General features: G+C 36.9%; 1 protein-coding gene across 1 annotated transcript; it reads left to right on the top strand.

Moving 5' to 3' along the window:
- The first annotated feature begins 15,720 nt into the window (after positions 1–15,720).
- LOC116412972 (uncharacterized) lies at positions 15,721–17,361 on the top strand. The gene is made up of 2 exons (XM_031909394.2): positions 15,721–15,752; positions 16,606–17,361. The coding sequence occupies exon 2, from the start codon at positions 16,606–16,608 to the stop codon at positions 17,185–17,187; it is 582 nt and encodes a 193-aa protein (XP_031765254.2). The 5' UTR covers positions 15,721–15,752; the 3' UTR covers positions 17,188–17,361.
- The last annotated feature ends 215 nt before the right edge of the window (positions 17,362–17,576 follow it).

Raw genomic sequence — 17,576 nt, 5'->3', positions numbered from 1 at the left:
GGTTTTACAGGGTACAGGGAATAATACTTGTGTCCTCGGGTTAGGCAACGCATGGGGGGTATCATGGGCGAAGCAGCATACTCTGTTATGTCCATGGTACTACTCATGTCTATAGGCAACCTTTACCACTTTCCATCAGGTGGGCCGTCATCTTGTTTGCCATTCTAAGTTGCATAAAAAAGAGCGAAATCTTTTTTTTTTTATTAAGAAGACTTAGTAATAAGTGTTAACTGGAGTACTTTAACCTAGTTCTACTCACGTTTTAGTAGTATTTTTAAGCGTTCCGGTTACCTTGTACATATTCTGCTGTATACGTCACGATGATGAGAAATGAGTTGACTCTATTTTTTACCTTCCATATTTTTATACAATTTAGAATGTCAAACAAGCTGACGTCCCACCTGATGGAAAGTGGTTACCGTCGCCTATAGACATGAGCAGTACCATGGACATAACATGTCGCTGCCATCCTTGAGGACTAAGGTGTTATGCCTCTGTACTCTGTAAATTCACTGCCACATCCCACCCTTCAATCTGAAACACAGCCATGCAAACACATTTGCTTCATGGCAAAAAAAAAATGGGACAAAAGTTCTCAAGCAGACGATTTTTGTACAAAGTGTTTCTCTGGTAACTCATGTTACATTTTCATCCATAAAAAAAATTTACCTGCACACTTCCATTGCATGCTTATATTATATTTTGATGAATATTGGTGAACAAGCATTAGTAAATAGAAGAGGACCGTTACATAAAGGCATTCAACTCTAATTTTCAAAGTACCCACGGACGTCCGACCGGAAACCCCTAAACAGGACAGGACACTATTGACAAAATACTAACCACAAACATTGACACTACACTATAAGTGCACTTATCACACTCATCTTAAGGTCCAGTTTACAAATTCTCTTAGAGTTTCCATGTATTTTTCTATAGTGTATGTAAATTTGAGTTCTATAGACTTGGAAATAAGGTCGGATGTGTCGGTTTCCTTAGTAATAGGTGGAGTGACGAGGATTGTCAGTAATTACTGATTATGTCCCTATTCATTTGGTGAAAGAGGCCCGCCGTTTGTATAACGGATGTGTGACAATGCTAGAAGAGAATTTTTTCTCCAAATAAACTAGGAGAGAATAAATATATAGGGGGAAAGCTATATGATATATATGGACACACGATCTGTGAAGCCAGAAAAGGGAAGCCTAGAAACAGGTAGTGGGAATACAGCGACGTAATTCATTATGACACAAAACATACACACGAATCGAGAATACCTTTATTTTCCAATTCCCACGACGAAAAACCTCGTTTTATGGTATCGTACAAAGAAGATAATAAGGAATCCTTACAATAAAACTACGTTAGTTTGTCCGTCCATTCGTTACACTCACACGTATTAAACATATAAGAATATATAGTTTTCAATTAATTATATTATTCATCTAAGAAATTTTTATTTGTCTAGATAATTTTTGCTATATTTTCACCACTTGCCGTGTGATCCCGGCATAGAATGGGCCACCGACTCCTTCCACGTAGGTGTTGTAAACTGTGACTAAAGAATTAATTGGTCGAGGAATAGGCATCGTCCACCATCAAAAATATTACCTAAAAATATCACAAAAAGCCAAACTGCGTTTGCCAACCCGCCTGTCAAGCGTGGCGACTACTGGTAAAACTCCCCTTATGGGGGAGGGGGGGAAGGGATTGTTAGCAATGGAGTTTGACAGCCCCATTGCTAACAATACGCCCTATCAGGTCAACCTTCACGTGGTTTTCAGAACGAGAATTGTTCACGATGGTTTCCAGGGGAAACAATTTTCGTTGAATCCGTCACGATGGGCTAACTGACCTGTTTCATCCTCGTCTGTCATCCTTCACTGGTGCCCCGCCGGTGTATACCGATAGCGCAGGTGGGGTTACTATTTCATTATCACTTATAAAAAAAAAACTCCCCTTATGGGGAAGGCTTATGTCCAGCAGTGGACAGTTAGGGGCTTGTATGGTGATGATTTTCACTACATATTGTTATTTATGTAATTACAAAATTTCGAACCTTTTGTAAATTTCGAAGTTAGTAAATTGCAAAGTGTTTAACCATATATACTCGTAAATGTTTAGACTCCTTAGTAAATTATTTTAAATGGATACAAGTAGCATGGTAACTCTGCACTGTCGGTATACGCTGGCAGAGTACCGGTGAGTGTTGATAGGTGAGGATGAAAGTAAGTCGTGACGAATCCACAGGAATTAACTACGATGGTTTCCAGGGTGGATCGCGTGGGGGTCGACTTGACAGGGTAGTTGCTAGCAATAAGTCCACAAATTTCTGTTACTAATAATCTTTATTTCTTGATTTTTATTTGTTAGACTATACACTTTTTTTTTAATGGATGGATGAATGGAGTGATAATCCCATCTGCGCTAACAGTATACGCTGGCGGAGCATCAGTGAGGGATGATAGGTGAGAATGAAAAGGTAGGTTAGTTAGCCCATCGTGATGAATACACTAGGAATTCAGCACGATGGTTTCCAGGCGAGACCATGTGGAAGTCGACTTGACAGGATTCATTGCTGGCAATAAGACTGTCCAGTCCGTATTACTAACAATCCCTTCCCCCCTCCAACTTACACTCGAACGATTTTTTCTAGCATGACAGGTAAAAATTGTAAATAAGAATATTTAGATCTGTGTGTGGCCAGATATCGGCGGGGGCGTCCGTAACCTGCGAGCATGTATGAAGAACTCGTTACTGCTCCGAATGGCTGCCCATTTATCTTTCCCCAATATCGAGTGATCGCGTTACGAAATAGTGACTGTCACTCGAATATCGGCCTGTGATATATTACTGCTGATAATACGCTGCACGGATTCCCTAATGTTTATATATTTTTTATTGATTTTTAAACGACTACCAAGAGTAGGAGGATTTAATTGAACATATGTTTTAAAAATAAAAAAAAAAATAGAAGGAAGTTCTATAATAGGTTTATTTTTTTTTATATGTAATTTTAGCAATTACATTACAATTACATTTCAAATTCATAATTGAAGAGTAAAATAGCTCTTTCCCTTTTGTTCGTTATCACTTCAGCTGTTAAACATAGGCCTGCACTATAGACTGCCACGAGGAACCTCCTAAGGTCCTAAGCTGCCTGCATTCACTGACTCACTACTATACATTTCAAATTATCACCTTATACCGTATTTGTCGGGGAAGACATTATTGGTAATGACGAGATTATTTCTCACTGCTAGCAAGATACCTTGTCAGGTCGACTTCCGCGTGGTCCCTCCTGAAAACAATAGTGATAAATTCCCAGTAAATGCATCATGATGGGCCAACTAACTGGTTTTCATCCGCATCGTTTCACCCATCGCTGGTGCCTGGCTATTATACACCGCTAGCATATGTGGGTGCACCACTCCATCTTCATCCATTAAAGAAACTGTGTTTGAAGATCCAAACTCGAGAAATTGTTTCCTCATTGTTGTTGGTTGTTTGTTCTTTAAGGTGTGAATATATTTTTTTTTTATTTTTTACTTTCTGTATTAAGGATTACAAAAGCCTTAAAAAAATGTGATCGCTCTATTGCCATTTGTATTAGTTTATTCTTCGGATTATCGTATCGGTCATTTTAATCATTCTACGTATATTTTCATTTTAGATTTTATCACGCAGTGAAACTTCGAGTGTAGTCATAACTTACTAAACAGCTGGGAACTTCTGCATGCGGCTAGCATTGGTTCAGATAATATTTACAAGAGGGAGACTATGTACAAAAGTCGATTGCTTGGGTACCTCTGTCCCATTCGTGTTTCTAGTTGTGTTTGCATGGCTGTGTTTCGGTTTGAAGGGTGGGATATGGCGTGAATTTACAGGGTACAGAGGAATAACACCTGAGTCCTCAGGAATGGCAACGCATGGGGGGTATCATAGGTGAAACAGTATACTCTGTTATGTCCATGCTACTGCTCATGTCTATAGGCGACGGTTGCCACTTTCCATCAGGTGGGCCATCAGCTTGTTTGCCATTCTAAGTAGTATAAAAAAAAATATATTACAGTTTTTCATCCACTTCAAAGTACTAAGTGAATTACAAACATTTTCATATGAGCCAAATATCTAATTTAAAATTAAAAGTTTAGAATGACACGTGACCTTGGAATCCGCAAGACTCCAGGTTTTCCAATCGAGTTGTCACCATTTCTTTTATTTGTAGCTACTGTTCGTTGCCGAAAATCCACCTCCTCAGTTTGCCAATAACGTCGTATCGTAATTTTACTTTATCTACTCTGTGGGCGTTTGAAAAAAAGAAAATAGAGGAAGCCATTAGGTTATCTGTGTAACAAATTACGATACGCCAATAATGCTTCCAACCTACCGCCGTCATTTGTCTCGTCGCGAATTACTTTCGAGTTAAACGCGGCTGGCTGTATGCGATGCGATCCCGTTACCGTGGGACATTAGATCCTCAGATATTTATGATACAAAATGGCGGACATCCAATTTTGGGATGAACGCGTATTGTAATGATAACGTAGTGGTTACCTTCACGGTACGATTTTGTTAGAACTTTTAAAGACATCGATTGGCCTTAATATTTATACACAAATTTATACTAATATACATACATATCTGTCACGCCTGTCTCCCATTAGGGTAGACAGAAACAATGGAACGCCAAATGCTTCGATTCAAACAAACCTCTTTCGCTTCTGAAAATAACTAATATACTAATATAATTAATTAAATTAATTATTTAATTAATTTTAATAATTACTAATATATTAAAATGGAAGAGTTTATCTGTTTGAATGCGGGAACGTATAAAATGTTCTTTATACTTCGAAGGTGGCAAACAAGCATACAGCCCTTCTGATGGTAAACAGTCACTGTAGCCCTTGGACGTCTGCACCAGTAGGGGTGTAACGCGCGCGTTGCTGACCTTGAAGAAATTTTAATACAACCTTTTTGAAGAACTCCATAATGGAGTTTCTAGAGAAAATTATCAATCAGATTAAGTAAAATTTTGGTTATTTATAGTTTATTTCTTGAGGAAGGTAGGCAGGTAGCTTATTCAGTGTCACGATAAGACGACGGGCTATGTTGTGGGACATAGTTGTGTTTGCATGGCTGTGTTTCGGTTTCAAGGGTGGGATATAACAATGAAATTACAGGGTATAGAGGCATAATACTTAATCCTCAGGAATGGCAATGCGTGTAGGGTATCATGGGCGATGGGATATCTATAGGCGATGTTTACCACTTTCCATTAGGTGGGCCATTAGCTTTTTTGCCATTCTATACGTAAGTTGCAGAAAATACCAGTTCAATAAAATAAATAATAACAATTTACCAGAGGGAGATTTTATATCGTTTGCTTGGGCACTTCTGTCCCATTCGTGTTTCAATTGTAAAGCAGTTGTGTTTGCATGGTTGTGTTTTGGTTTGTAGTGAAGGGCGGGATATGGCGTGAATTTACAGGGTACAGAGGAATACCACCTGAGTCCTCAGGAATGGCAACGTATGCGGAGTATCATGAGCGAAACAGTATAATCTGTTATGTCTATGGTACTGCTCATGTCTGTAGGCGACGGTTACCACTTTCCATCAGGTGGGCCATCAGTTGGTTTGCCATTCTACACGTACGTGTAAGTTGCAGAAAATAAAAAAAATTGAGTGTATGTCATCTTCGACTAATCAGTGAATATAGATTATGTGTAGGCGGGGAGCTAATTTTAAATATATTACAGGTATTACATCGTTACATCACACTAGGTATGTATATTGGAATAGTATCACAAACCCGTTTTTTCCCCGGTTAAATACTCCGACATAACCTTTTCCCCAAAAAAGCTCGGCAGTAAAAGTTTAGTACTGATAGGGTAGCTACCTTCGATTCGACAGTTCTATCTTAACTGCTGCTCGTTGCTTAGATGGAAAAGGTTATGGGATCTTTTGTTCTAAATTGTTGGCCCTTCGATCTGGAACGAGAGGGTAGATATGGGTTTATTTAGTACCTTCTGAGTTCAGGTTTATACAATGTTCTACATGGGAGGTTTTAATACTTTACTAATATAATGAAATTGTAACTAGACAATGTCTGTATAAAGGTATTGAAGAGAAAATATTTTTTTTATACCACTGAGATGGCAAACAAGTATACGGCCCACCTGATGGTAAGCGGTTACCATAGCCTATAAATGCCTGCAATACCACGGGTATTATGCGCGCCTTGCCGACCCTGAAGAAACCTTTTTACCCCTTTTTGAACAATCCCATGCTGTAGTCTTTTGGGAAATCTTCGGCAGGGAGCTTATTGCATAACTGTGTGTTTGTTGAAACATATTTGAAACCGCGTTGTACGCCACCATCTAAGCTATAGGACATGAGGGTATACTCCTGAGCCGTACGATGGCAGAAAGTGGCCGTGGGCATCATATTGAATATATGGAGCAATAATATGAGGCAGCTTAATAAGATATTATTATTATTTCAGCCGTTTACTGTCCACTGTTGGACATAAGCTTTCCCCATAAGTGCAGTTTTGCCAGTAGTTGCCACGCTTGGGAGGTAGTTTGGCAACCGCAGTTAGGCTTATAGAGATGTTTTAAGAGAGACGCTGCTGCCCCTCGTCCTCCTTTATTCGCCTCTTACGACACCCACGTGAAAGGCAAGGCTAGCCCATTCTATACCGGGATCACACGGCGATACGGTAAGTTGTTTAAATATATTTTTTATGAAAATTTGTTTGTCCGTCAGTCTGTACATTTGCTCCAGCGTTACACAAAAACTACTGCACCGAACTGAATGCGGTTTTTAACAGATGTGCACCTGAAGGTGTAATTTAAAATGGTTTCTGTTTTATCTTGATGCTTTTTTCTAGAGGTGGTCTAGTCTGTTAGTTTTATTACTTTTGGAATTTACGCACACGAAGTAGCGGGCAAAAAGCCAATCTTCAATAACATTATAAAAAGTTAGGTCATCATATTCACCATAATTTCAGCCATTATCCGTTTACTGCTGCCATAAGAAATGGTCCTGAGCCACCTGACTCCCTGCAATGCATTTGTCGTAGTCACTCTATCTAGTGGGAGTCGTTTTACACTGTGCTGGCCTGTATGGAGTCGCTACTCACGAACCTGAGAAATGGGAAGAAAGTGAGATATTTAAACATAATTGATACGCGACCTTATTAAGAGCAAAAGAAGCCAAAACAATATTTTTTATAATTTTTGTTTGTCTATGTGCATATTAATTCTGGCTTCACACAAAAATTACTGTATCAAATTGGATATGGTTTTTAGAGTTGTTCCGAAGACCTAGCTTAAAATCTGATATATAATATATCTTAATACGTTACTTAGAAGTTGATACCCATTTTCAGAAGCAGCGTATAAAGTTGTGTACAAAAGTTAGTAAGCTATATAATTCATGAAAATCATAGTGTCCGCGTGAAACGGAACGCACTTTTGTTCCCTAATGCCGGCACCGCCATTAGAGGCAGCCTCGAAGTTCTTCACAGCGGGAATAAATGCGCCAAATCTCTATCACCTCACTACAAAATAAGAAGACAAATCATCTCTCCCTCTTCAACATTAGGGGAAAACTTATCGGAGTAAACGAGACGGATATACGGCAGCGTAACTAAGTTAGCTCGGATAATTTTCGCCCACTTGGTCTCTTATTATGCGCAGTAATGAACGAACCTTATCTAAATGAGAGATGAGCTCAGAAAAAATATAATGCACGGTTTGTTAAGGAGAGATAGCGCTTGCCAAACGTTTGCCCGAATGGCCAATCTTTGATACTTTGCTTTTGGGGTTCCGTAACTTTTGGACGACATCCACTTATATCTGGAAATGCCTAATAAAACAACAATAGCTTGAAAATAGGTACATTACACGTCCAGGAAATAAATGAACAAATATTCCGAACAGAGCGAAGGCATGTTTTAAATACATCATCGGGACTTAACGCGAGGAATTACGTTTCAACAACGCGAAAGTTTAAAATTAACTAGAGCGACGTCATTTATTTATTTTATTCACATCACCATCATGGTTATGACCTATCCATTGTCCACTGCTGAACGTGAGCTTCTTCTTCTATACTTTAAAAAGTGACAGGGTCGTTTCATGCAACTTTGATTTTTAATATACTCGTGTAAGTAAAATGTGAGTAGGTACGATATTTCGAGTTTACCATTACGGCTACAAACAGCAAATGACTCTGATTACCCCATTAAGAATTATAGTCGTTAGTATATTTTTATACATTTATATGGCCAGTGTTAAATACATAGTAAATAAACTGAAATCTAAAAATCGAAATAAGTTTACTTATCACACTTACTTTTATGATACGTTAGTAAAATTGATTTAATTTTTGATCAAAAACAGTGATCGCCGGCAGCTATAAAGTCAGATGTAAATGTAAAATATACCGGCGGAACCCTCCAATCTTATTAAATAGATGCGCACTTAAATAATTTTATTCGTCGCCGAGGAAAATATATTGGCGAGAGTTGATTAAATTAAGCTCACTTTATAACACTACTTAGTCACTCTCCTCTGATTTGTTGCAAGGCTACAACTCACCCAGTTTTGACTGAGTTCAACTTATAGTACTTTGTTAATTTTAACACGAATGTCCAAAAAAAATAAACAGTACGAGTATGTTAGTTTCTTTATTCCACTATAACTTCTAATCACCGGAATAGATATGGATGTATGGGGTATATGCATTATCTCGAGTAACAAGGCTGTATTTTTTTTTAAATCTGTTTATTTAACATTTTTTTTATACAACTTAGAATGGTAAACAAGCTGACGGCCCACCTGATGGAAAGTGGTAATCGTCGCCTATAGACATGAGCACATTATCGAGATAAGTCATTATTTATACTATTATTATCTAACAAGCATCATCATCATCATCATTTCAGCCACTATCCGTCCACTGCTGGACATAGGCCTCCCCCATAGACTGCCATAAGGAACGGTCCTGAACCACCTGCATCCACTGACTCCCTGCAATGAATTTCAGGTCGTTATTTCATCTAGTGGGAGGGTCATCCTACACTGCGTTTGTCCGTACGACTTCACCACTCAAGAACCTTTCTTCCACATCGGTTGTCGGTTCTTCGAGCTACGTGACCAGCCCATTGCAACTTCAGCTTGCTTATCCTTCGAGCTATGTCGATTATTATGGTTCTTTTGCGGATATCCTCCGAGCCTGATATTATTATCAAATAAGCATAATATGAAAGGTTCTTGAGTGGCGACCGCGTACGGGCAAACGCAGTGTAGGACAACCCCCCACTAGATGAAATAACGACCTGAAATTCATTGCAGGGAGTCAATGTATGCAGGTGGCTCAGGACCGTTCCTTATGGCAGTCTATGGGGGAGGCTTATGTCCAGCAGTGGACGGGTAATGGCTGAAATGATGATGAAGCATATTATTACTGGTAAGCATATTATTGCTCGTTTGCCATTTTAAGTTACATAAAAAAAAAATCTTTCATTACATAACTACCATTTGTATTTTGTGTAAATTTATTTATACACTGTATTTTGTATGTAAATGTACTCGATAGTATTCGTACCATAGACAATAACGGTTCAATAGGTAAAGCGGCTTTCTGGTCTATAGCCTATGGTAATGAGAGGGGCGGAATAGATGCGGGGAATGTGCAATTACTAGATTGCAATTAGTGAAACTGAGAACTCGTATGGGAAATGTATTTCAATTGAAACATTCCTAAAATAGCGTTAGATTGGTGACATTGCCCTAATAATGTTTATATTTAAGTATTTAATAGAACAAAAGGTTGGATAATTGAATTATTCACTAGCGATTAGTTCCGGATTTATACGGTTTTTTTAGTAACATATATTCCATGTTTCTCGTCAGTACCAGAGGGAGACTTTGTACAAAATTCGATTGCTTGGGTACCTCTGTTCCATTCGTGTTTCAACCGTGAAGCAGTTGTGTTTGCATGGCTGTGTTTCGGTTTGAAGGGTAGGATATGCCGTGAATTTACTAGGTACAGAGGAATAACATCTGAGTCCTCAGGAATGGCAACGCATGGGGGTATCATGGGCGAAACAGTATACTCTGTTATGTCCGTGGTACTACTCACGTGTATAGGCGACGGTTGCCACTTTCCATCAGGTGGGCCGTCAGCTTGTTTGCCACTCCAAGTTGTATAAAAAAAAATATAGCTTTCTATAGATGAAAGAATTCTAAAATTCGTTAAGTGCTTTTAAAAGTTTATCTTTCCATTTTATAATTTTAGTTTAAACATGTATTGAAAGATTTTCCAAATTGATACCATCTTGGACTTGGTGACAACAATTTTAAAAATCTGTCCACAATTGACGTAGAAATGGGTAAACATACACGAAAAAAAATACAGTGGAACATAGATTCTCTTTTTGTGACGGTTAAAAAAAAACCGGAATATAGCTGCAATGCCTCTATTATTGCGGGTCATGGTCAAATTGGTTTTTAATGGAAGAAAGAAAATATATATATATATGTACTTTTATTATTTTACATAAATATATGTTTTTTTTATACAACTTAGAATGGCAAACAAGCTGACGACCCATCTGATGGAAAGTGGTAACCGTCGCCTATACACGTGAGTAGTACCACGGACATAACAGAGTATACTGTTTCGCCCACGATACCCCTCATGCGTTGCCATTCCTGAGAACTCAGGTGTTATTCCTCTGTACCCTGTAAATTCACGCCATATCCCACCCTTCAAACCGAAATACAGTCATGCAAACACAACTGCTTCACGGTTGAAACACGAATGGGACAGAGGTACCCAAGCAATCGACTTTTGTACAAAGTCTCCCTCTGTGTATTTTGTATTTAAGCTTAGTTTTATAACTTTCGTGCACTAGATTAAAGGCTAATCATTTCCTATTTCACTACATTAGGTCGGCTGGAAGAGATCCCTTTCAGAGATAAGTCCACCCTTGCTTACAAGATTTATAACCATTGCGCTGTATATCTTCTTTCCAAGTGTCTAATGTGTCTAATGAGGTAATCAGAGTCATTTGTCGACTATACCGTTGTGGTGAATGTAATACTCAACAAAATTAATCATTCATGTTTAACAAATAAACTCAAGTTACATACAGATCGAATATTGGTTGTAAAGCTCACTGTAGGTGACCCTCTCTGCCCACTCCCAGCAGTGGGTCATTAAAGGGGTGTTAGAATAACACAATTACCCCAAATAGTCTCGGTCACCAGCACTTAGGCATTTAAATGACGAATCGCTCTCAATTTATTAGTGGTGTCTCTCAGCTGTCTACATAGATTGCTTAATCTACATTATATTATCGAGGTTTTATCGACCTTAGTCGAGACGAAATTGAATTTGATTGTTGCTTGGTTGGATATTGGAGCCATGAAGTGAGCGACTTGTTGGAATTTATTTTACTAGAACTTTATCATTGGGGTATTTGTATTCACATATTATTGACACAGAGGTGCGTTATGCATGCCACACTGCAAACAGCAGTAGCGAAGACGACGAAAGATCTTAACAGATAACTACAACGACACTGGATAAAGCTACTCATCTCCGAAAGCAACATCTCCTGCCATCGCTTTCTCCGCTCCAACTCCGCCTGCATCGAAGTCTTTACGGGCTCTACGAGCTGCAGTCTGCAGTATGAGACGAGACGCTGTAATGCAGATCTGTAAAAGACTTTCAAATGAAGTCTTCTTTCAAAGAAGATAATTCTCAAAAACGATAAACACATAGTCAGTTCATAAAATTCTGGTTATACATATATATAGACGTCTTCAAGTATTGTTGATGCCTATGGGTTTTTTTAATGGTAAATCCGCCTGTACTAATGGTATACGCCAGAGGGGCACCAGTTAGAGATGAGAGGTGAGGATGAAAAGGCAGGCCAGTTAGCATATCCTGATGAACACTCCTGGAATTCAGCACTATGGTTTCCAGGAGGTGCCACGCGGAGGTCGATCTGTCAGAGTATATTACTAGCATTAGGACTGGTAATCTACATTATTAACAATTTCTTCCCCTTCCCGGTGTCTATATATTGCAATATTTACTTACCATCAAGTGACCCGCACGCTCGTTTGTCACCCTTAATAAAATGTATACTATCAGACTACCAAAGGGAGATTTTGCATTAAATTCACTTGGATAAGTACCGCTGCCCCACTAGTATCGCTGCCATGAAGCAGCTGTATTTATATAACTGCATTTCAGTTTGAAGGGTGTGATACGACACTGAAATTACAAAGTACGGAGGCATAACACTTAATCTTCAGGAATAGCAACGCATAAGAGGTACCATGATATCATAGCGGTTTCTGTGATCTTCATGGTATTGTAATCATCTATAGGCGCCGTTTACCACTTTCCATCAGCTTCTATCTTGTGGGTAAATTTATTTGCTATTCAACAAATTCCGTAAAAGAATAATAAAACTTGTGTTTGGTGGCCACGCGCGTCCATTATGAAGTCAAAACGATTTCATGAAAATTCAAGGATTCTTAACGAGACACGCTCTAAGATAGGGTTCGACGGGTATTTCAACTTGACACATACTTTACAATCCATCCACAGCCAAGTTAGTTAACTTAGACGGAGTTATTAAATTTGATATGTATTTTAAAACTCTGGCCTTTACGTAAATCTTTGTTTGAAGTAAAGAAGAAAATTAAATATATTTACAACTATAATAAATTTTGCACACGCATACTATTTAGTGTGGTGTCGTGTACAAAAAGAATCAATAAAATCGGTTTAAAATGGGCAAACATATCTGATAAAGGTGTGACATAACAACAAAAATACTGTAACATAGATCTTGTATCAACATACTATTATTATCTACAGTTCATTGCTGGACATAGGCCTCTCCTATAATTGGGGGGAGTTGCTAATAGTTGCCATGTTTGGCAGGCGGGTTGGCCTTGGTTACCGCAGGCTTTGGTGATGTTTTAAGAGGATACCTGGATCAGTAAATTCTCTAAGTTGCCTCTTTCGACAACCAACATACATCAACACATACATATGGAAATATATATAGATTAAATAGAAATAGAATCCTTTAAATTGTGTGACTACCAGCATTACCAGAGGGAGACTTTGTACAAAAGTTTTTTTTATATACAACTTAGAATGGCAAACAAGCTGACGGTCCACCTGATGGAAAGTGGTAACCGTCGCCTATACACATGAGCAGTACCATGGACATAACAGAGTATACTGTTTCACCCATGATACCCCCCATGCGTTACCATTCCTGAGGACTCAAGTGTTATTCCTCTGTACCCAGTACATTCACGCCATATCCCACCCTTCAAACCGAAACACAGCCATGCAAACACAACTGCTTCACGGTTGAAACACGAAGGGGCAGAGGTACCCAAGCAATCAACTTTTGTACAAAGTCTCCCCCTGGTGACATTAACACAAGTACTGACTATTTCAGTATAAAATTCATTCAATGAGTGGAAATTAATTGAACACACAATTTATAGATTAAAAGGATTCATCTAAAGTCTGAAATGTTATAATTTTCTTAAGAAAAACAACTGAAAGTGGCAGCTATGAAATGATTTCTGAAACTTTACTCCAGTGGCCTTTGTTAGTTCTTAGTCCAGTGGATATTCTCTCAGTTAACTAAAGTTTACAAAGTGCTTTTTATTGTTTAAATAGTTTCAGAATTGCGAACAAGAAATTTATAGTAAAAACGCTATTGCGTTGTACCTCAGATCTTGTATCTTATCTACACATAATGAGGTTTATATTATTATTATTTTTTAAGAAAATTAATACTGTTAAGGAATCTAATTATTTTCCACCATCGTCATCTTTCCACCCTTATCCAACTAATTTGTTTAAGTTTATCCACACGGGCATTGTAAATTAGTGCGATTTGATTGTTAGTTTGATATGGATACTGTGATGTTTGTGGGTACATCACTAATGTGTGACAATGGAATGGCAACGCATGGGGGGTATCATGGGCGATACAGTATACTCTGTTATGTCCATGGTACTGCTCATGTCTATAGGCGACGGTTACCACTTTCCATCAGGTGGGCCGTCAGCTTGTTTGCTATATTCTAAGTTGTATAAAAAAAAAAAATTGTAAAATGTGTACCTACCTCTCAACGAGGATTTGTCAGTCTGTTGCCAGCATTCAAACGTATAGCTTATTAACTGTATACATTTGAAACTATATCCCTAAACAGTATAGATACGCGCAAAAATTACTTAATGGATTTTAAAAATTCTTTCACCTTTAGAAGGAGAAGTAACATGATGATATACATAGTTTTCGATGCAATAAATAATTTAAAAAAAATTGATATCTCTGCGTAAATTACAATTACAATAATGTAATCCAATCAGGGTCGTAGTTAGACCCAAGTTTAAAGTAGGCCAAAATAACTTTTTGGTAAGGCAGAAGCCATAAGTAAAGTGACTTCGAAAAAGTGAATCTATCTAATTTTCTTGGGGTTTTTCATATTAAGGTCTTTTAAGGTAGGGCATTGCCCCTTAATGCCCCCCCCCCCCCAGCTACAGCTATGAATCCAAGGCATCAAAATTTGCCTATAAAAGTAATATCATCCATATTAGCCATCAAACTCCGACTGTATTCTCCTATCTGAATTTTTTATAGAAGGTCGTGTAATTTCTGATAGCAATAGCAGTGGTCAATCTTTGAATGTTGGCAGTCACACACGTACTAATGGTAGTGGAATTAAACAAAATAGTTTTAATCAAATAGTCAATTTTAGTCACTTACCATCAGGTGAGCCGCATGCTCGTTTGCCCCCTGTGTTGTAAAAAAAAAAAAAAAAATAACCAGAGATATGGACTTCTGCAAGATATCACTTAGTTCAGTAAAATATTCAAAAAATTTAAATACTAATGTATCTTTGTCTTTATAGTATCCGTGTGAAACTGGCAGGTTGCTAGTATAATTTACTATATGATTGGTTTAATACAGTTAATGTCTATTAATAATGTTAATATTATTGCATGTTTATATGTGTTTAAAAAACAATAGAATTTTCAACTGTTTATAACTACTTCTCTCCATCCAAAGGTTGCCTGGAAGAGATCGTTTTTAGATCTAAGACCGCCCATCGTTTTCTCAGTGTGAACATTTCTTATAATTATTTGTATCTATAATAAGTTTACTACTGTAATCTTTTGGAAGAAACAACAAAGTATATCTATCTATCTATCTATTAGTTTGTTTGCCACTAAATATCGTAAATACATTTAGAAATGCATAGGGTTTACTCGCGTTTTGGTGTCATATACATTTTTAACAAGCAACAATTTGTAGTTACGATCTTTTATTTGTAGACGCATACGATATCGAATTCGGAATGAAAATATTTTCAATTTAATATTTTTACGAAACATTTTTTATGCTCTTTTTGCAGGGCGAAATGTAGCAAACGCAACAAATTTTTAAATTAATAATGTATAGGAATTATGTACGTTAACGACGTAAATTGTTAATGTACTTGATAATAAATTTAAAGCATGTTGAGCTCCAGGCAACTGTTATTTTAGATAATTCTTATGTATTTTGATAAATAAAATTCAGTCCAAATAATACAATATCGATAAAATAAATCGTTAAACTTTAACAACTTTGTCATAAATTTGTTTCTTTAATTCCAAGTGTACTTGGGAAATGCAATAATCGTGTGAGTAAAGTAAGTGATATTAATATGATATTAGGCATCTCTCAAAATAAGTACTGGGATACGGATGTTAAGGGATTCTGCATATTTCATTGTTTAAATAATTTTATTGTATAGAAAAATAAATTAGAATAGTTGATAAATAGTATAATGGCAGATCAGCGCGCCTTATCGAGGTTACCGGTGATCCGAGAACTGGTAGCTACTTTGCGCCAAAGATAAGTTTAGCAATCCAAAGTGGTATTGCTGCTGAATGAGTATCTTGGGTACGCTGCCTCGGTGTGGTGCGTTGGGAGATTACTTATAATTAGTAATAGTATTTATAAAATTGTATCTTAATTTTAATTTATTGATGGCAAATTTATTTTTATAAGAAATAACCTCCAGTTAACATGGTATTTATTTATAATACTTAGAATATTAAACAAACTGATGACGCATCGGATTGCAAGTGGTCACCGTCGCCTGTAGGTATGAACATCATCGTGAACATTATGACATGACCATTATCGATTGTATTTCTATATTAAAATATAGAACCTCCAAAGGTTGCCTGGAAGAGATCGCTCTTAGCGATAAAGCTACCCATTGTTATCTTAGTATAATATATTCTTGTATTTGTCTTTATTTATAATAAATTTACTATTGTAATATTATAGAGAAAATTATAAAGAGTATCTATCTATCTACCTGCTTAAAGACTGGTCGCTATATATGTAAACAATTTAAATAGACAATGCATTCAAAGTAGTATATGAAATACATAAAATTTTACTAAATGTAGACTATTAAATTTATTGTACTTGTATTGTTATGGGATCCACATTATTTAACATTAATATTTTAATTATTTCAGATGAATATAAATCTTATTGTAATATCGATATGGAATATAATACTTTGTATGGCTAACTCTAATATTACAGAATTGAAAGAAAAAGAAATAAAAGCATTAGAAAGAGAGAAAGGTGATCTGTTTCTCAAAATAAATAAAGCTATAGATGACAGTGTAAAGGTATTACAGAATAGTAATGATTCAGATTCTCAGTTAGGAGTATTGCATATGAAAGAACTTAAAACTCAAATAAAGATAATAAATGAGACAGAAGACGTGACAGATACAAAACAAGTAGACGAAGATTCCAATATAGAATTAGAAAATATACAGTTAAAGAATGCAACAGACGGAAGAAAATCATTTCGTAATACACAACAGAAAAATAAGAAAGTAAAGCTAGATTTACTTGATATAGCAAAGCTTTTCCCGACCGAAGATATTGGCAACGCAAATGATACAGAAAATAGTTTATTTGTTCAAAATAAACTAGACCAGTGGATTTTAGAAAGGAAAAGAGAGAAAGATCGTATTCGAGAGTATAGTGAAAAAAAAGGAAAAGCTCTACAGATACGAGAAATGTCTAAGATTTGGGACATTTAAGAAAAAGAAGCAGAGTAGAAGAAGCGGTAAATCGAGAGGAATAAAGTATCCTTGTTGCAGGAAATGTTGTAAGAAATCTTATATGGGCTAAACACCAAATACATCACTTGTAAGTTAGTAACGTATATAAATGACCGCGTACTGTACGATTTTAGAAGAGTTTTATATCGCGAATGCTGCGGTTATAGAAGGCTTTCGCTGTGATGTTCCCTAGAGTCTATAGTTTGATATTTCTTTCAAAAGGCGAAATAAGGTTTCTTCAGACTGTCACTTGCGATGTTGATGGTTCAGAGGCTACAGGAATAGTTAACAGTATTATTAGACAGCTATATTTATTTGTCATCATCGAGGTAGAGGTATCTAGTAGATTGTTCAGATGTTAACATATT

Source organism: Galleria mellonella, unplaced genomic scaffold, assembly GCF_026898425.1.
Source record: "Galleria mellonella isolate WM207_F2 unplaced genomic scaffold, CSIRO_AGI_GalMel_v1 utg146, whole genome shotgun sequence".
NCBI lineage: Eukaryota > Metazoa > Arthropoda > Insecta > Lepidoptera > Pyralidae > Galleria > Galleria mellonella.
This window is presented reverse-complemented; position numbering and strand designations above follow the sequence as displayed.